A 21,911-nucleotide genomic window follows, 5' to 3' on the forward strand; every position below is an offset into this window, starting at 1 on the left:
AAATCCATTTACACACTGTTGTGTGTAAATGACGAGAGGTGAGTATGATGTTAACTAACTCCAAACTGAATGTTGTTATTGTGATTTTATACTTATTTTATATTTTATTTATTTGACAGATATTTCTCTAGTTATGGCCTCATGGGGGCAGTATGCTAATGCTAATGTTATTTAGCCATTAACACGTTTCATTTGTATTAAAGTATTATTTGCATAACAGTGTATGTTTAATTATTTGTTTGCTATAGTGACTTGTGTAAGTGTAATTATATTTATTTACACTGCTGTAATCTTTCATTTCAATCATGTTTTGAGGCAGTGTTTTTTAATTTAGTCTAACACTACACACCATGTGTGTATCATCACCTGCATAATAGAAAGGTGTATATAGTGTATATACTCTGATAGTGTATATATGTAGTGTCACGTGTTCTTACACTGTGTTGCCTTCTGTTGGGTCTACTGCTCTGTTAAACACTCTGTACAACTCTGTTTTTTCAAGGTGCTATATAAATAAAGTTATTATTATGTTCTGTGTCAAATATGTCTGACTTTTCTTTTTTCATTTTATTGATGTGTTGTATTCTTATCTATCACTCTTTCAGTGTGATAGATAAGTCTAAAGTTTATCAGCTCTTCATCCGATTAGTTTTTTTAAGATTTGATTATGAATCTACCAAAACCAAGTCAGAGCTTCACTAAATTTATTAGAATTCATCCCCTAGGCACCAAATTTTATCGTCCAGTCATTGTTGAAATATTGAAATATGGATGGAAAACATGGTCACCGCTAATGTGGCATCACAACCATTAAAAGATGTCAGCTACATGTCTGTGTCTTCTGTACCCAGTTAACATGGAACCCTGCCCTCTGCACACACACATGAGAAGCAGCAGATCCTTGTCTGAATGGATCCAAGCTGACATCTCCACCCTGCTGCATTACAAACATAAATAAACAACACCGCCCGTTTCTACCAAAGCTGCCAGGAGGAACATGCAAACAGCGGCGGCTGGAGATCAGACAGGATCACTGCCACGGCTGCCAAGATAAAGACGCGAGCCTAATTGAATTTTGACAGCCTAAATATCCGCTCCGCTGCTCTCCGTCGTCAAAGAAACAGAAGACAATTATTACTTCACCATCTTCATGAAAACGTGATTAGATTAAAGGATTAGTCCGTCTGCCGTCGGAAAGATTGTAGATGGATCCAATTTTTCTAGTAAGATGGAAACAGACTAAGACTCAGATATGTTTAATGTCTGATTGGTATAATGATACAGATACAAAGTGTCTGAGTCAGTTTTCCAGCCGATATTCATGAACAAACACTTTCAACTCAAGACCACTAAACGGGACAAAGCCAAAGATTAAACTTGGGGGTGTTAGATTTAAGGGTGGAGTTTGGTTGGTGATGGGTAAGCAGGCGGATTGAATAACTGCGGAACTGCCCCTCCTCCCATCACCAGTTTCCAAGGCAACAAAGGATGCAATAAAATGAAGTTAAGTGATTTCCTGCCTTCCTGCAGTGCCTTTGTTGCATCTGACAGTTTTTCCACTGGGGGCTGAAGGTCTGCGGTGCCGAGCTGCAGACAGGCAGACCTTCTGTGGGGAGCACAGGCTCCTGACTCATGCCACTCACACTGGCTACACTGGATCTCTTGTATAAAAGTAAATGATCTCATTACCTTTGCTGAGAATCTTTATAGTGCATGAGCAGGAAAACCCCTGAAATCACTTCAGTAGTGGAAAGTTCAAAGAAGAACGCATTGTTTTTGGTGTGGGCCACACGTTTTGGATGATATAACCTAAACTGTAATGTGGAGAAGAAAACAGACTGTCTTCTATATTCTATATATATCTTGAATTCTCTTTTTCCAGTAATGCACCATACTTAACATCATGACCATATTTAACTGGAAGTCTGTAATCATAATCATCTTTGTACAAAGTATGATCCATATTCAGACGCAGACTGAAAAATCCAAACATATTCTGTAAGGAAAACAACGCTTTCAGATTGAATAATTTAAATTACATAGATAAGATTTTTTACAAAAAGCTTCATAATGCAGCAATGTGGGATTTTTGAGACCAATATTAATAACTAATATGGCAGCTGATACAGTTATTTTTGGAGCTGGAATGAAAATGGATCTTTTCAAAGAAATACATATCTAAGTCAAATCTTCTTTAACATTGTAAATGGCAGTATGCTCTGCTGGATAAACTTGCTGTGGCACCAAAATATATTTTTTTGTATTTTTGTCAGCATTATATAAATTATCGGAAAAAAAAATGTTTTCATATTGGCACATACGCTGACAGAGATATGTAAATTAGACAATCGCCTGATGATGTAATTGGCCGACTCTACTTCGGATTTCAATGAATATTTTAACTCTTAAATCGAAAAAGTTCATAGATTATGAACCAGTCAAGCATGCATGATTCTGTGCTCAGATGGTGATGTCTAATATCATTTTAATACATTTCTCTTTAGTTGTTCTTTTTCATAACTAAGCGTACACAGGTGTAAAAACAAAGAACATAGATGAGACCCTCCCTGGTGTATTGTCTATCTTATAAGGGCTCCTTGGCTGAAAAGAAATGTTCATTTTTTTTGCTGTGCTCTCTATATACCACAGATACTTCAAACACACTGACACCAACACTACAAATGACTTTCCAAACTATCTGATCCAACCGCAGTCAGAAGTTTTACATAATTCCTGTGGGAGGCTGTTAGGTTATACTATATATTCTGTTCTATACAGTGTGTTTTGGTTGTGTGACAGCACTAAATGAGGCCATGCGGTCTGTGTGGAGGAGGCCGCTGCAGCTGATTTATCACGACTGTGCCTTAAGTTTGACATGTGCAGGCGCGAGAGTGTGTTTGCAAACGTGTCTCTGTGCACTTAGAGAGATATCTGCTTTCGTCTCCATCAAGCATCAAAGTGTTCATAATTTCACTGCATGCATGATATAGTTCACACGCTTCAAAACTTCAATTCATCAAAGAGTGTCAAAGTGAAATCTGACAGTATCTATAAAATGCTGTTTGTGACGGACTATTTTTGGACGTGAGCCGTGAACTGACGCTGCCTTCTTGGTTACAAATATGCGGATGTGTCTCAAAACAAATTCAAAGAGAAAATTCAGGATACATTGCCCAAAGCAGCGCTGATGCTCATTTCCAGCAGAAAGTGACGGTCCCACTGGTTCATGTTTCACTGCGAAATCGTGATCGTCGGTTGGATGGGTCACGGCCTCTGGCCAAGACTCCTGAAATGTGAACATTTCTATCATCTAGTCTCTTTATCACAGCCGGAAACTCCTCCATCCACTGCCTTTGATGTGACTTGGAAACCTTCTTCTAAACTGGTTCTTTCTTTTCGAATGATGAAATGCAAAGGTAGATGTAAACTTGAAATGATTTGCTGAAGTCGTTGCAGTTCGTCCTGAGGCTTAGCCAAAGTTCATGATGATCCATCACACTGTTGTTGAGATGTTCCACTCAAACCAAAAATGTTAACCTTATAGCGGCACTAGAGAAAAACTAGGATTCATCCTCTGGACACCATGAATGTCTGATCCAGATTTCATAATAATTCCTCTGATACCTCCGGACCAAGGAGCTAGACTGACTCTGACACTGCAGTAAAAAATCTACATCTAAACACTGTTTACTCTTGGCCTGATATTTTGTGTGGGTGTCTGAGCTTCTTTTAAGATTCACATATTTGCACTAATATTCAGAAATCATACAGAAACGAGTCTAATAGCATGATGCTGCTCTGACCTTGTTGTTTCCCTACATGTAAGACAGCTGGATGTTATCAACAGGCATTCTAGGAAACAAAGAAATCACAAACTAAATCAATACTTACAGGTCAATTTAAAAATTCACCGTGCACTCTGAATGAACGGTGAACCGAGGAACTGGCCAACCAAAGACTTCATTTGGGTTTTAGCACCTGTATCAGCCTCACTAATTAATAAAGTGACAGGAATTCGTGTAGCTTGTTTGGTGACTTTTGAATAGCTCGTTAAAACTGGGCTGAAAACGCTGAACACTGATGAACACGTTTGCCGTGGACAAAAATGAAACATGTCAAAGTAGAATTATCAGCAAGTTGCACCCACAGACAGACAGTCAGGTTACACATGCATTATTAGTAAAGGTAAAACAGGGGCAGCCTTGATAACTGAGCGAAAAGGTGGAGAAAGAAATGTACAATTACCAATTGAACAGCGTGTAAAGAAAGAAACATCTCTTTCACTGTTTTATACACTCAGACTCAAAATACTCAGGAACAAAAAAGGTGGCAGCCCCGGGTGCTTCACAGTCTATCTGCTCCACTGTGATGCATTTTAACAAACTATAAATGCCACCTGAGTGAATTATCTTCGAAATAAATCCTCATCTTGCGCACCAACAGGAAAAACTACTCTCTGACTAGGTTTGCACTTCTCTGCTCATGCCCCAAAGGGCCCACAGTAATACTAAACCAGCAACGGTTCTCTCGTTTCTCTGGATTTTGTCCCGTCCTGCCGAAACAACAGCTGAATTTACAAACAGCTCTGAATTATTTAACCTGCCGTGGTACAACAGAGTACACCGCCGGTCGGGTTACCTGGCACCAAAGCCAAGAGATCAGCAGGACTCTCCAGCCGGAAAGTCTCCATGGAAGTAGGCCCGGTGTTCAATGATGAGCTTCAGATGCCATTTTGTTCACCAAATACAGAGTTCTGCAATAATATTAAGGAGGAGTAGATATGGAAATGCATTTGCATGAATCACAGGAAAGAGTTGCAAAGCAGCCGGTGAGAAGTCTTTTAACAGTCTTTCAAAGTTTCTTGTTTTTTCTTGGTGGCAGATGTAGAATACGCCTCCTCAAACCAACCAGAGCTGAACTTAACAGGTACCACTTTATAGGTACGACTCAGAAAGAACCCAGAAGTGTAATTCTGTCTCTCTTTATGCAAATGTGTTTCTGAAGAGCACTTTGATGTTCATCTTAGTGGTTTTCAGTCTGAAGAGTGCAGCAGATACTGTGGATTTGGACTGATTCATGAAACAGTATGCAAGCATGTTATGGCAGCACTAATGCAGAAAGGCTTTTTATGTTTTATTACAAAGCTACAATGACATGGCTCAGTAAACTTATCTTCTCTCCTCTAATGCCATAAATGTCTGTCTCAAGTCCATTCCCTTTTCTTTCCCAGGTTTAATACCAGAGTTTTTATTTAATTAGTGATCCTTAAAATGAAGCAAAGTCTTCTCTGAAGTTCATTTCACATCCTGTATATGTACACAGATACATAAATGTATGTATGTAGAACAATGTTCCACATGGACTGAAACGATTAGTCACTTAAATTATTAGAAATTATAAGAAAGACTGAAAATAAATCAGCATTTGAATCTTTTGCCAAATATTACCTGGTGTTCCTACACTGTCTTTCCAGTGTAGATTTTCTTTTTTTGTTAAACAAAAGATATTTCAAAATGTGACCTTGGACTCTCTGATGGACATTTTCAGTATTTTCTGATTTTTTTTTTAACCAAAAAACTAAACGAATAATTCAAAAGAATCAAAATAATTATTAACTGCAGCCTTAAGCCTTTTCCTTTATTCAAACAGCTGTCGGACTCTTCCACACCAGCATGACTTCATGACTTTTTCTATGTTTTCTTACTTGTACACAATTTATTATCAGCCCTGTGTATATGAGCTACTGTGACAAGTGAATTTCCCGTGTGAAATCATTAAAGTCTATCTTATCTTATCTTAAAGTCTATATGCTGTATAAGCTATGCTAAAGGTTATATACTCTATACACTGGCTACACTTTTTATGTATGCACTGTGAGGTTTCATAGAAGTGGACTTCAACCTTTTTGGCTTGTGTGCAGCCTACTTGTCTTCTCAAGCTGTAAGCAGTTTAAAGAAAAAAATCAATAGTTTCGTAAGCTTGAAAAGACACTATGACCCTTTTTCTTGTGATCCTTTTGGGGGGGTCCCCCCCAGGCCCTGGTCCAACATTTAAACTGAGTTGCCCTCATTGTAATCTACCCTGAAAAGAAGCAGCTAAATGCCCTGACAGGGTTGAACGGGTCTGGATCCTCCTGGATTATCCTACCGCAAAGGTTGAGTTTGGAAACTGCCACCTCCGCCACCTTCCTCCAGTGGTCCTCGTTCTTCCTGGTCTCCACCACTACCGCCACCACTACCACTACCTCCTCCCCCTCCTCCTGTACCTCCAGATCGGAGGTGGCGCAGCTCATCAGGCTGCAAGGCGCTGTACCAGTTCTGCGGTGCGTTGTCAGGGGTCAGCACGGGGCTCTTGTCCTCCTCCTGGCCCTGGACCTGACTCTGCACCGTCTTCACCATGTTCACTGCATTCACCGGCAGCTGCAGCAGCCTTTGCATGGTGGTCATGTTTGAAACTTGTCTGAGAGCAACCTGTAGAATCCCAGGTACATAAAGTGAAAGGACTGCAGTTCTTAAGCCACTCCTCTGTTAATCAGCTGGATGAGATACTCCTTAAAGACAGTTTTCACACAGCACTGAGCAGCGTTGGTTAGATGCTGTGTCTGAAATACTCCTTCTCTCCGAGGTTAAGTACATCTAACATTTCTTACACGAACGATGCAACAAACCTCCTCAGAAATACTCCAGGGCCTGTGAAAGACTTCTCCACCGTGGCGAGGTTGAGATACTTCGCTGCCTGGGTGTTGTAATCCAAATCCAGCAGATCCCCAGTGCACTGTGGGGGGTTTTCTTCTTCTTCTTCTCTGTTACTGCTGAGTCTGTACGCATCCAGTGAAGCAGCAGACATCAGCTGCTCTGTAAATGGATGCTCGGCAGAGAGGGGCGTGGACTTTTTATTCGCCTCTCCTCTCCTGACTCCTCCCCGCTGCTCATGTGGCTCCTGCTGCTGCACCAGCCTCTCTCTGCCTCCCCGTGTGGATACAATATGTCCACATATACTGTATACGCATCTGAGCTCTCTAACAATGACACAGCCTCTCTCGTCTTCTGCCACGTTATCAACCCCCCACCCTCCCGATCTTTGCTCCGCCTCTTCACATTAACAGCTTGAAATCTGGTCTCCCTCATTCATGTTCAGCATCACTCCATTGCAGCTTTCTTTATCTGCCATCGCGTGAACTCCTACCAACCGACAAATACCCAACAGATGCTTTTAAATATTACTCACTCTTCTTTCTCATTATATTTCAAAATCTCCCTGTCTTATTCATTTTTAATATGCTGGAGGTGCTTTTTTATTTCCCTCTCTTACATGACTCAGCTTTCTTGGCCAGTGTCGTGATGAGGACAACTCTCTCTCTCTCTCTCTCTCTCTCTCTCTCTCTCTCTCTCCCACTCATTTCTTTTGGCTGGAATGAAAATAACCGATTTGAAGCACAATACACATATGCTCCTTCTGTGATCTCGAATAGCTCAGTCAGGATTTGCTCAAATTTGCTAAAGACTAATGAGATTCTAAACGCTATGATATCACCAAGTTATACACCGTGGGGCTGCAGCATGTACAGTGGATTACATCCACAGTGATGATCCTGGTATAGAGACGTGCGATGTTGGATATAAAGCAGAGAAAATGTCTTCCTGCAGTTATTTCAGAGAGTATTTGTGACGGTTTAACAAACTGGAGTCAGTCTTTTAGGAAGAGGTTTTTAGAGAAATCTAGTCTAAATAATCTCCATCTTATGATCTTATAATCTTTTATCATTGTGACTAATAAAAACTGTTGCTGTCCCCTTCTTGTCCAAACTTTTATGTCTGATTTTGGCTGCAGTGCAGCAGTATGGTATTCTCTAAATGGAGGCTTACAGTAACAGGCTATATGAATGCTTTAATGAATTAGTAAACTCCTACATAAAGCTGGATCATTCATATTCATTCCCTACTGGGACCACACTTGAAATAGTTTAACTTTATCAGCTGTATGTTTAATTCTGATACATGAATGTTATCTGTCAGGCATTGTTTCCTTCACATGAACACACAGACTCCACTTTTTATGTCTGTATGCTAAATAGCTTAGCATAAAGACTAGAAAGGAAGGGAAACAGCTAGCCTGGCTAGCAAACACACAACAGTAGCTTAGCATAAAGACTGGCTAGCTAACAAACATGATATAATGTGTTCATTAGTGACTTTTCCAGATGCTGGCAGGCACATTTTGTTACCTTCGGACAGATCCAGGCTAGCTTCCCCCCTCATGTTTCCAGTCTTTATGCTAAGCCTGACCTGTCGTCCAACTCTCTGAAAATGTTTAATACATTTGACTTTTATCAACTTCTTTTTAAGTGACGTCACACTGGAAAACAACACGTCATACACTGCTGATTTAAGATTGAAATGACACAAATACACATTTTCACAAAACATGAAGGAGCAACAGCAGCCACAAACCCACAGATCCTACTGAATCATCAGCCAGAGAAACACAGAAAGATACCACTTTGAGATTTAACAAGAAACTCCAGTTAAAGCTTCAATACCTGCTCAAGTCATATTATGCTGAGGGACAAAGGAGGAAATGTGTTGGGGTTTTTTTTGCTCAGAGTAATCTGCACAAACAACACGCACAAACTGACATGGTCTGAGGGCTGAAGCAACACTTCACATCTGCCATGTTTCCAAGGAGACGGCGAAGGTGAAGGGCCAGCGCCTTCACTGACATGTTTGTTGATCAGGAGACAGGGACTTCTGCAAACACAGACCTCAGCCTACAGCTCAATCAGTGAAGACAGAATCTAATCACAACACGTTTAAAACCAATGACTGGTGTTTGCAACACATCCAAAGGCCACAGTTCACGTCCACAAATGTAATCTGTCATCTACGAGCGAGGAGCGCCCTCTGCTGGTGAGCTGAAGGAGTGGTGTTATTAGTGTTACTTTGTAGTGTTTCGTTACCTGTTACAGCAGGGCAGCAGTAATGCAATGCCGTTACACGTGTTCCCAAACTGAGATACATGCACGGTGAACAGGTAAAACAGGCTTACATACACAAAGCTCAGATGTATATCCAACAGAGAGTGACACATCTACAGGCACAGCACAGTATAACTCACAGAGAGGAGGCCACTGATGACTCATATCAATGTGTTTAGAAGCTATCCAACAGCAAAGGTTTTATGATATTATTTTTATCTGCGTGAAACAACTATTCACACGACCAACATGTGTAAATGTAAGAATTTCACAGCACTGATGATGCTTTTAAAGGCCCCTGTGTCATGGTTTGGGGTTCATTTGTTTTATGTTTTATTTTGATAAATGTGTCTTGGTAAACTTTACTTCCTGTCTTTGTGTTAGTTTGACCTGTCATCCTTCTCTCGCTAAAGTCTTTAGTCCATGTGTTCCTCTGTTTCATCTCTGTCTATGTTTAAGTGATCAGCTGTTCCTTGCTTTCCTAAATCTTGCCTGTTATTTAGACTTTATTATTGTTATTTATACTGGTTTGGTTTGCCCTGTCTGATTTGAATCTGTACCGGCCTGACCACCAGCGACCCCTTTTTGGTCGTCTGTGTTGAACATTAAATCATTTTGAACTGCACCTGCTCTGCATTTGGGTTCAGTCCTTCATGTTTCTTGTTTCCCCGCTTGGCACTGTGACACCCTCCTCGCTCGTCATCAAGCCTTATCTGTGTTTTTGTGAAAAACAGCTGATTTCAACCCGAGCAGAGGTCAGAGCAGAAGAAGTGATGACACCTGTGCGTGTGTGCAAGATCTCAAACATATGATCAGTTCCTGTGTGAAGTGAGTTAAGTTTCCAAATGGTATGTCACCACCATAACAAATGCATTTCTTCAATAACAAGAAACAGTTCTACAGTGTAACCAAAACACAGTGTAGAACAGCCTCTCTGTACTGCTCCAGTAACAGTCCAAAGGTGGATGCTGGCACTCCTTAGGCCAAAAAATCAGCCAAACACTGATTTATGTGATGACTGATTTATTTCTTTATATTTTCTACTATGACCCATCCATCCTAAAGATTTGAGCTCGCTGTTATTTCTGAAAACTATTTTGCACAATGACTCTTTCATTCATGGTCCACGTAGCACACTTGTTTTTTGAGACTCTTATGAGACAAAATGTAATCAAATCCGTCCTTCATGACAGAAAAACCATGCCCATGGACATCAGCTCTGTCTGTAAGTCACTTCAGGTTGTGGGACTGAAAATAATCCTCCTGTGTAAAAAAAAAAGACACTCTATTCCTGGAAGAACAAATTGTTCCCATGCAGGACGCCTTACCGACAAGTTTTGCTCCATGATGAGATATCTGTGGATGCAACGTTTGGCAGCTTTATATTTGACGCTGTTCCTCCTGCTGGGATGAATGACTGAACAGTTTCTGACTAGTACATGTGCAGTCAGGACAATGAAAACCACACTTTGAATACATCAGCCTTGTTGCTTCAAAGTCTAATAATAATCTGATGAATCTTTAAATGGAATGTAGATATTCACATTGTTTGATGTTAGAGCGTTCTTGTGGTTTTAAGACATATACAGTTACCATATACAGTATATTTGCTTTGTCACTCAAGTGCTCTTTTTGAATTATCATTATTATTAAGTTCTAAGTTCTAAGTTCTTTATCTTATATAAGAGCTGTTAATTGCAGATTCAATACTCATCCCCTGAGTAATGACTCTGGGGATGAGTATTGAATCTGCAACAATTCTAACTCATATTTTATGGAGAAAAAGTTTTCTGCTTTTCTCTCTGATGTCCTCCAGCTGCTCCACCTCAACTCTCTGTGGTTTACAGAGTTTCCTTATGGACAGTGAAGTAAACTGCTGCCAACTGTAGCTGCTGTTAGCCAATGTTAGCTTACTTTGTTAGCCGGGCTGCCCACACTATAAACTCAGAATGTGGGCAAATAAAGACTGCAAGCATAGCCAGTGTTGTGCTAGAACCGGAGCTGGGCAAGTGAGAAAAGTAACCAGGACCAGCCTCTATGGACATAATGACAGAGGTGAAAAAACTGAAGAGGACATGACATTGATGAAGGAAGCTAAGACGAGAAAAGGAGAGAGTGAGTGAGCAAGAAGCCATCGGAGAAGAGTAAGGGTGGGACTGACTTTTAGTGGTTGGTGAGAGCTTGGTGAAATAAAAGACAGACGCCGAGCTGGGCTGACTGCTGCTGGACAGTCAGTAATATTAGCTGCTGCTATGTCTGCTGTTGTTGACCTTGTTGATGTTTGTCTGTTGGCAAAGTTGCTAGTTTTTGATCAGAAGTAATGTCACAGAACAAACACTCAGCTGTCCATATTTACCACAGTGGGATTACACTCTGAAAGTGGAGACAACAAAACACATTTGCTAGTTCCAGCTTCTCAAATGTTACAATTTCCCGCTTAGTTTTTTCCCTCATGTGGCAGTAAACTGTCTGGGTTAAGAACAGAACTATGCCGATCAATTGCCCAATATGCAAATATATCCTGATAATTCAAATAAAATGACAGCACAGAAATGCCAAGCTAAGTTAGAGGTCCTTTAGAGACACGTCTCTGTTACATACTGTAGTTCAAGAGAGCAAGTTATTATTTTATAAAAACAAATATAAAGAATCTGTATTAACATTGTTTTTTATGTTGTGTGTTTATGTAAAATAAATCACTGTCACTTAATATATTATCAGACCCCCACACAACAGCATCAGCTTTAGAAATCCAGTATTAGTCAGGCTTTACAATGTATGTTGGCATCAACAAACTATGATGATGAATAACAGATAATAGATATCCCTCATACCTACATACTTTTACTAAAGTAGCATTGTCAGTGCAGCATGTTCACCTGTAAGCAGGGTATTTTACAATGTGGTATTAGTACTCTTACATAGGTGAAGTAATGAAGTACTGCCTGCACTGTGTGTGTGTGTGTGTGTGTGTGTGTGTGTGTGTGTGTGTGTGTGTGTGTGTGGAGCTGCTGCCGCTCCGCGCGCTGTCCAGCAGGGGTGGTGCTGAAAAGCTCTGCTGCGGCCTGGCGTCCCCTCTGCCAGGCCTCTCACATCTCACCTCACATTATGGCGACAATAACAGCCTGAGCCTGGCTACCTCACACACACACCACAGCACGCGCATCATCTGACAGGCCAACGCCACACCTGGACCATTATTTCGTCATCCACGCGCCGCTTTAGCTCGAGCGACTAAATCACGGCGATAGATTCGCGCTCACAAAAAAGCAGACACCGCTTTCAGTCACGGGCCTGATCCCAAACAAAGTTCACTTTGGCTGTTTCTCTGTTAAATCCCGTCCACCGACATTAACAGACACTTTCTATGCGTGTTCACAGACAGGAAACCACATCCTCACCGCACCACCCCCGCCATTAGCTGCCCCGGTATACCCCACACTGTGACAAATAGCAACGGCGTCAAGCGGCACCGAGGCAGGTGGCTCCGTACCTTTTGTAGTCGGAGGAGAAAATCCCTCCGCTGGCCGGGTCGTGACCATATTCAGGCTCCCCGACACTGGACGAGCCCCCCTTCTCGTCGTTGAAAGCAGAGCTGGCGGACATTACCGTGGCTTTCTGTTGTTGTCCCCCTCACACAGCGGCGACGGAGATTTAGTGCAGAGGGCAGCGGGATATACGGCTCTTAAAGGCGCACAGACACGGCCGTTATCTCTAGGATGCTCGGTGCAGAGGGGGGTGGTGGGTGGAAGAGCCCGGGAGGGGGGGCGATGACGCTATGGTCACGTGATCTATTGTCAGATTGTAGTCCTAAAGCCCGGAAGAGTTTGGCACAGCTGTTCCCTAATGATTTCTACAATAGATTATTAGGACCCAGTCTTTTTACACTCTTTGTACTGTTCAACGAACAGCTGGGACAACACACACGGTCAACAACAAGCTCCTTCTATGTTCGACAGCTTCATCAGTGCTTTGGATTTTCTTGTTGCCATGAAAAACCCCCAGAAACCACTTGTGTTTGTTTGTCCTACAGCGCCTCCACCTGGAGGAGAGGAGCAATGAGCAGCAGTCACAGCAGTCAATGAAACAGCACACATTCAGTAAACTCACAGGTTTTTCTGTCAGTGATTCACTGAACTTCATCCAGAGGAGAAAATCTTGAAAACATGGATGTGTAAAAAATAAATGATGTCTCACTGTCACTCTGTCTCACAGCTATTGTTCATGTTCTCAGTAACACCTGAGCTTTTCCTTGACAAGTGAAAATGTGAAAAAAAAAGGTCACTGAAAGATTCATGAGTCTCTCATTTTACAAAAGGTTTTCAGGTCTGCACAAAGAAATAGAAATAAACTAGAAAATTCCGGCAGAAATTTTGAGAGTGACGAGTGGGCTGTTGCCGGGGGTCTGTAGTCAAAAAGCACACCTCAAATGGTCATTTTTAACATGTTTATTTAGACACAGGAGCAGCTAGCGCTCCCGCGCAAGCAATTGACATTAGTGTGTTAACAATTACCACATGTCTTTAATTTTTAGTGGCTAATGGTTAATTAGTATGTAGCATTTGCATTAATTAGCAGGGCCGCTAATGTTACCAGTTTAGCATGTCCTTTACAGTAGCGTTAATGAGCTAGCTGCTCGCTGTCCTCTGACGTGCTAGCAATTAACATGTATTCTTTCTTACTGACGAAATGAGTGCTACAGTAACGTGCTAGCAGTTAACATTAGCATGCGGGCATTAGCATGTTATCAATGAGCATTATTTAATTCTTAGTGGCTAATAGTAATCAATAAGCATTAGCAGGTTACATTACCAGGTTAGCATTAGCAAGGTTAACATTAGCATTTATTTTAATACTTAAGGGCCAATGCTAAACGTTAACACGCTAGCTGCTCTGGGTGTGCCATTGTCTGTCATTTAGACAGACAAACGCGCTAGCAATATCATTAGCAGGTTAGCTTTAGCATGTTAACATGAGCAGTACTTAATTCCTAGTGGCTAATGTTATTAACATTAACTGTTAGCAATGATCATTATTAATTCTTCGTGGCTAATGCCATTGCTAGCGCAGACGGCTAACAATTAACATTAACATGCTAGCTGCTCTGCTGTCTCTGTCGCGCCATTTTACATAGACAAGTTTCAAATGAAGCCAATAACTGCTCAAATGCCACTGGGCTTCGGCAACGTTGTCAGTTGGAACGGCAGTTGAAAATCCTGACAGGAGAGAGGGAAAATGCTGGACCAGCCCTCAAAGAGGAGAGCTCTATGGCCAACCGTATTTTCCAATCATTGAACCGACACTAACTGGGGGCATCGCATCCCTTCCTGATCGTTTTACATAGTTTTTTTGTGTCGATAATGAAGAAACGGCCCTCAGAAGCAAGAGAGAGAAACGTTACTTCTGCCTTCCTTAAGAAATTTACCTCCTCCTTTTTAAACAGGAGGGTGAATGAGGCTGAGGATGGGAGCTACCGATAGTTAGCCTGTATGGAGCCAAAACTATAAAGAGACAGCTATCAACAAGTGTTATCACTGCGATCACCTCGAATTTTCCTACATTTGAGGGATAATCATGTCTGTAGTGGGGCATTTTGAGGCCACGGTATTCAAATACGTTTTATTTTTTCACTGATTTTTCCTCCCTGCTCCTCACTCAAGCTGATGATGTCATCCACTCTAGCTCAACATTCCGCCACATACACACCCATTAAAACCCAGAAATTTGACAAAAACCTGCTCAACTTTGAGCCTTGAGAGTTTAAAAACGGTAAAAGCTGTCGATGAGTGTCGTGAATCCCTGAAAGATAAGGGAAGCATACCTCCGTTTTAAAGTTCAAATGCAGTCTCTCGGGTTAAAGTTAGCCAGAGCAGTTCATTGTTGAAATGTACTTTTTTTTCAGGCCTCCCCAGTCATTCCCTATGGGAAATTTTTCGCAGTTTTTCCAGAATAAATTCGCGAAAAACACGCGAACTCTAGAAAAGTAATAGCACCTCGATTCGGGATCAAGAACGCACGTTTTGATATATAATTTGGTTGGGGTCCTCTCACCGCTGCGGGCCGCTTTCATGTTCGAAAAAGGGCGGAAAATGAATAATAACTAGAAAATTAGCCGCAGAAATTTTGAGAGTGAACGAGTGGGCTGTTGCCGGGGGTCTGTATCAAACACAACCTCAAATAGTCATTTTTAACATGTTTATTATTTAGACACTGGAGCACTTAGCATGTATTTAATTCTTAGTGCTAACGTCAATTGCTAACAGGATGCAATTAACATTAGCATGTTAACATTAGCAGTATTCTTAGTTATAAAAATCAGGTGCTAGCACTGACATGCTAGCAATTAGCATTAACATGTTAATATTAGCATTTATATTTTATTCTTAGTGCTAATGCTAGCATTAGCATGTTACAATTACATGTATTTAATTCTTAGTGGCGTGCAGCCTAGCAATTAACATTAGCATGTTACCATTGGCTGCAATATTAGCAATTAGACATGTCTTTACACCATGAGCAGCAGCCAGAAAAAAAAAGCAACACCTCAAATAGTCATTTTTAACAGATTTATTTACACAACAATCAGGCAGTCCTCAAAGCTCACCTCATGCTTAACATTTAATTTAAAACACATTAAATACACAATTTTATAAATATAATTATTAACGTTAATTTTAAAATCCAATAAACACACTTGTTTATAATATAATAACTTAACATTCATTTAAAATAAATAAAAATAGTTATGTTATGATTTAAAACACTTTCACAAAATACATACAAATAGTCCATTTTTAACATGTTTATTAGACACAGGAGCAGCTAGCGCTGCGCGCAAGCAATGGACATTAGGTGTTGACAATTACAATGCTTTAATTTTAGTGGCTAATGTTAATTAAGATGTAGCATTGCCATTAATTGTTAGCATTGGCCGCTAATGTTACCAGTGTAGCATGTCTTTACAGCTAACGCTAATGAGCTAGCTGCTCTGCTGTCTCTGACGTGCTAGCATTAACATGTATTCTTACTGACTGAAAATGAGTGCTAGCATTAACGTGCTAGCAGTTAACATGCTGCTAGCATTAGCATTTTATCAATGAGCATGTATTAATCTTAGTGGTAATAGTATCAATAGCATTAGCAGGGTACCATTACCAGGTTAGCATTAGCATGTTAACATTAGCATTTTAACATTACATTTATTACATTTAATGGCTAATGCTACGTTAACACGCTAGCTGCTCTGCTGGTCTTGTCTGTCATTTAGACAGACAACGCGCTAGCAATTATCATTAGCAGGTTGAGCTTTAGCATGTTAACAGGAGCATGTACTGTAATTCCTCCTAGTGGCTATGTTGTATACATACATGTGCAGATATCATGTAGTTTAGTTCTTCGTGGCTAATGCTCATTGCTAAGCGCAGATGGCTAACAATTAAACAGTAACATGGGAGAATTAGCAGTGTATTTATTCTTTGTGGCTAGTGCAATTAACAGTAGCATGTAGCATTAGCATATTAGCAGTAGGCATGGATTTTGTGTTATTCGTGGCTAAGGGTAATGCTAGCGTCGACGTGCTCAGCAATAGCTTAGCATGTTAGCATTGTCATTATACATTCTTAGTGGCTAATGCTAATTGCTAGTGTTGACGGCTGCAATTACATGCAGTAATTTAGCTTGGGCTGCTAATGTTAACAGTTTAGCATGTCTTTACAGCTATGCTAACGCTAGCTGCTCTGGCTGTGCTTTGACGCACTAACAATTAATATTACCATAATTAACATTAGCATGATATCGTAGGGACTAAAAATGATGGGCTGCACTGGACGTGCTAGCAACTTAACAGTAGCAGGAGCGGGTGACGAAAAGAGGGGGAGCACAACGGGCTAGCAATTAACATAGCAAGTTTAGACATTAACATGTTAGCAAGATCATGGTATTAAGTTCTTAGGGGCGAAGAGTTATAACTTAACAGGTTAACATTAACATGTTATAGCAATGATCACTGTATTTCAGTTCTAGTGGCTAATGCTAATTACTTTACTAGGTTAACAAACATGGGTAACATAGATCAGTATTTAAATTCGTAGTAGTGGCTAATGCTGATTGAACAATTGAGCATGTTAACAATAACTGTAGCATGATCATGTAATTAATTCTTAGTGGGCAAATGCTAATTAACATTGCATGTTACAATAACATGTTAGCAATGATCAGTACTTAATCCTAGTGGTAATGGTAATTAAACATTAGCAGTTAACATTAATTTAGCAAGACATGTATTTAATTAATCTTCCTGGCTAATTGCTCAGGTTGCTAGCGGGCAGTACGGCAACAATTAACATTAACATGTTAGAATAACATGTATTTAATTATGTGTGGCTAGTGCTAATTAACATTAAGTTACATTAGCATATTAGCAAGGGCAGTATTGGGTTATTCGTGGCAATGCGAATGTGCTAGTGTGTTCGCGCTAGCAATAACCAGTTTGCAGTAATTTAGCCTGTTGCCGTGCGTAGATGTAGAAAGTTAACAGGTCTTACAGCTAGGCTAACGCGCTAGCTGCTCTGCTGTCTTTTGGCGGCTCTAACAAGTATTATGTACCTATTAACAGTAAGCATTATATCGTAGTGACTGAAAAATGAGTGGCTAGCACGAACTGCAGACAATGAACATTAGAATGTGGGCAGTAACAGGTTAGCAATGATCATGTATTAATTCGTTAAGGCTAATGCTATTAAAGTGAGCAGGTCGTAACATGTTTAGCAATGATGCATGTATTTTATTCTTATAGTGCTAATAGGGCAATTAACACTAGCATGTAACAATAACATGTGAGCAATGATCAATGTATCATTAGTCTTAGTGGCTAGGCCAATTAACATTACTGGTAACAAGACATGTTAGCAGATGATCAGGTATTAAATTCGTAGTGCAAATGCCTAATTAACATTAGCAGTAACAATACATGTTACAATGATCTGTACTTAATTCAATGTAGGGGCTAATGTGAATAACATAGCATGTTACATTAACATGTTAGCAAAGAGTCATGTATTATGCTCTTCCGGCCTAATTCTCATTGCTAGCGCAGACGCTAACAATAACATTAACATGTTAAATTAGCATGTTATTTAATTAGTTGTGTGCTAGTGCTAATTAACATTAGCGTTAGCAGTGAGCATATTAGCAGTAGCATGTATTTGGTTATCGTGGCTAAATGCGAAGTGCGAGTGTTGAACGCGCTAGCAATACCATTTGCGTAATTTTTAGCTTTGGCTGCTAGGTTAACAGTTACCAAGGGGTTGTGCCTTTTACGCTAGTGCTAACGCCCTAGCTGCTCTGCTGCCTTTGGCCCTAACACTAAGTAAGTATCGCATATTAACATAGCTGTATTCTTAGTATTCTTAGTATTCTTAAAGTAATTAATTGTGAGGGATTTAACATTCATGTGGACAACCCAATGAGAATACCTTAGTACTGCGTTTATCCTCATTAGACCTCAATTGGCTTTTTGGTCAAGTGTAAATAAACCGACTCATTGTCTGAACACATCCTGATCTTGGTTCTTTCATATGGCATTGAATGATAATATAAATACTTCTTCCCCCACGGAGATCCCCTCTCTGTTCGGCCATTTGTTTTATAACCTTTGAGTTCATACTTACCGGACTATAAGCCTTTGTGTAGAAGCTTCTACAGCAGGATGTTTATCTGATAAGTGCTGTAGCCAAATTTAAGGAATGATTCTTCAGGCCATTGAACAAATGCCATGTCCTACTGTAACAGAGGACTTGTCTAACTTCCGTTTAGGCCACCCAAAAATAGAACGATCTGTTGATAGTAATACGCATTACGACATCGAGACCTAATTGCACCTCTGAAAAAGAAGATAAGTTAAACAAAGAAAAGGGCTAGCACATGGTAAATAGCCAGCAGAACTCGTAAATTAAAGCAAAGGCACGTAATCTACGCAAATGGGCGTGCCACTAAACTGGAAGAATTTCATCTAGCTGGCAAAGATAATCTCAAAAACATAAGGAGCTTCTCCGTAATGGCCAGAGCAGCCATATACTCTTCTTTAAGTGAGGAGAATAGAACAACCACAGTTTCTCTATCAGCACTGTAGCCGATGCTAAACAAGATCACAGCTCTAACTGAACCAGCTATTCCTTTAGGTCTAGTAGCATATGAACTTCATGAGGTCTTAATGATAAGATGTAACTATTAGAGACAAAATCATCACACCTCGTCCCCAACGACATTGATCTGCATCGATACAGAAGTTTTTTTGAAACAGCGTAAACTGAGATGTAATTTGAGACGTTTTTCCGCCCATGACCTTCAAGCAAATACTTTTAATCATTTCTGCAGCTAAGCCGTCATGCCTGTGCTCTAGACTCATCACCAACCAGGGTGCTCAAGGAAGTTTTACCGTAGTTAGTAATATTCGTTTATTGGATATGATTAATCTGTCTTTATATCAGGATATGTACCACAAGCCTCGTAAGGAATGTAATTAAACATCTTCTTAAAAAAGCCCACTCTAACCCCAGAGGTCTAGCCAACGAACAGACCGATATCAACCTTCTTCTGTCTAAGATACTTGAGAAAGCTGTATACTAATCAGCTGTGTGACTTGTCTCCATAACATAGTCTATTGAGGATTTTCAGTCAGAATTTAGAGTGCGATCATAGCACAGAGACCGAGTTAGTCAACAGTACAAATGACCTCCTAATGGCATCAGACAAAGACGCATCTCTTACGTTGTCCTGTTAGATCCTTAGTGCTGCATTTGACAACCATTGACCCATCAAATTCTTTTTACAGAGACTGGAACATCGATTGTGCATCAAAGGAACCCGCCCTAAGCGGTTATATCGTACTTTTTTTTAGATCGATCTCAGTTTGTTTCACGTCCAATGATGATCCCTCCATGCAGACCAAAGTTGTCAGGGGTCCCACAAGGTTCTGACTTGGACCACTTCTATTCAGTTAATATAGGCTTCGTTTGGGAACCTTAGGAAATCACTCTATCAGTTTCATGTTATTGTACGACACCCAATTATATTTATCGATCAAGCCCGATGCCAACCATGCAGTTAACTAACTCCAAGCAATGCCTTAAGGATATAAAAAGTGGGATGCCTACAATTGTTTTGATGTTAAATTCAGACAACTGAAGTTATTGTAATTGACCAAACACCTCAGAAACTCTCTCTTCTAGAGACTTAGTTACTTTAGAATGGGATCACCCTGGGGGACTCCGTCCACTGTAAAGAATCTGGAGTTGGTTTTTGATCAGATTGTCCTTTAAACGTCCCATAAAACAAATTTTAGGACCGATCTCCACTTACGTACATCGGCTAAAACAGACGCATTGTCTCTTCAGGCGGATGCAGAAAAATAGTCCACGCAATTTGTTACTCTTCAAGGCTGGAACTATTGTAACTCTTTGGTTATCAGGCGCTCCAATAAGTCTCTTAAAACTTTGCAGTTAATTCAGTTATTGGTACTGCTGCAACCTGTTTCGACAGGAACCAAAATCAAGATCAACATCTTCTCGCCATTTTGGCTTCCTTGCATTGGCTACGATTAATTAGAATAGAATTTAAAATTCTTCTCTTACTTACAAAGCTCTTCATGGTCAGGCGCCATCGTATCTAAAAGAGCTCATAATACCTATACGCCCTCTAGAAACTGCGCCCCGTCAGGACGCTGGGTTCCTTGTGGTTCCTATAGTTCCAAAAGTAGATTGGGAGCCAGAGCTTTCAGCTAGCGGCTCCTCTTCGTGGAACAACTACCTTCTGGGTTCGGGAGGCAGACCGGCACACTTTAAGAAGAGAATAAGACGTTCCTTTTTTGATAAAGCCCCTATAGTTAGGGCTGCTCAGGTCATCCCTAGTTTATGCGGGGCCAGAGGATTACACTGCCGGGGACCCCACCGAGGGTATGCCTAGCCAGGCACGTAATTGGTTGAAGATGCACACATCTCCCTTACCGAAAACTCTCTCTCTCTCTCTCTCTCCTCTCGCTCTACTCTCTCTCTCTCTCTCTATCTATCATCTCGATCTCCTCTTTAAATCTTTCTCTCTCGCTCTCTATATCCTCTCTCTCTATATATATCTCTCTATATTCTCTATAAAGCTCACGCGCTCTCTAATATATATCTAGAATCGCTAGATCTCTCCATATCTCTCCATCTGTGGACATGTCTCGTTAATGCATGTTACTCACCAACCTCCCCAGTTTCTTGTGCTCTGTCGTCCAGCAGGTTCTCGTGGATCGTGGCTGCTGCTGTGATCCTGCATGACGCCCACTACAGATATTATACTGTCATTATTACTACCATATCTATTACGGTAATCATTTTTTAATCATTCATATAATTCATTGCATTTTATCAGTCAGGGTACAATTTGTTTGGTTGAGTTGTCCTGTACACGTGACATCCATTGCACGTACTGTCCGTCTGGAAGAGGGGGATCCCTCCCTGTGTTCTTCCTGAGTGTTTTCTTTCCACATTTTTTTTTTTTTCCCTGTTAAAAGGGTTTTTGTGGGCAAGTTTTTCCTCACTCGAACCGAGGGTCTAAGGACAGAGGGTGTCACGCCCTGTACAGATTGTAAAGCCCTCTGAGGCAAATGTAATTTGGTGACTTTGGGCTATACAAATAAATTGATTTGAAAATTTTGAATTTGATTGTGGGACTAAAAAATTATGGGCTAGAAACTATGACGTCTAGCACTTAACATTAGCATTTAACAATTAACAGGTATTATTTTAATGTCATAGTGCTAAATACTAATTAGCTTTTAGCAGGTTAACATTACATGTTAAACAATGATCATGTATTTAAGGCTTAGTGCTAAATAGGGATGTAACGATACACTTCACTAACGAATCTCGATTTTTTTTCACGATTTGTGTGTTTCAGC

The 21,911-nt window shown here is 40.5% G+C and overlaps 1 protein-coding gene across 9 annotated transcripts in view; it reads right to left on the bottom strand.

The window, feature by feature from the left end:
- Nucleotides 1–12,716, bottom strand: part of ap3b2 (adaptor related protein complex 3 subunit beta 2) — a 41,904-nt gene extending 29,188 nt beyond the window's left edge. For 6 of the 9 annotated variants that reach the window (XM_019276660.2, XM_027289683.1, XM_019276659.2 and 3 more), the window contains exon 1: nt 12,468–12,716. In XM_019276660.2, coding sequence (XP_019132205.1) covers nt 12,468–12,580 — 113 coding nt within the window. In that variant the 5' untranslated portion in view covers nt 12,581–12,716. Of the gene's footprint in view, nt 1–6,147; nt 7,453–12,467 lie in introns of those variants that run through there. The other 3 variants (XM_027289678.1, XM_027289679.1, XM_027289680.1) reach the window with 3 other exon arrangements.
- Between the last annotated feature and the right edge of the window lie 9,195 nt (nt 12,717–21,911).

This window comes from Larimichthys crocea, chromosome XVI (assembly GCF_000972845.2).
Source record: "Larimichthys crocea isolate SSNF chromosome XVI, L_crocea_2.0, whole genome shotgun sequence".
Lineage (NCBI taxonomy): Eukaryota > Metazoa > Chordata > Actinopteri > Sciaenidae > Larimichthys > Larimichthys crocea.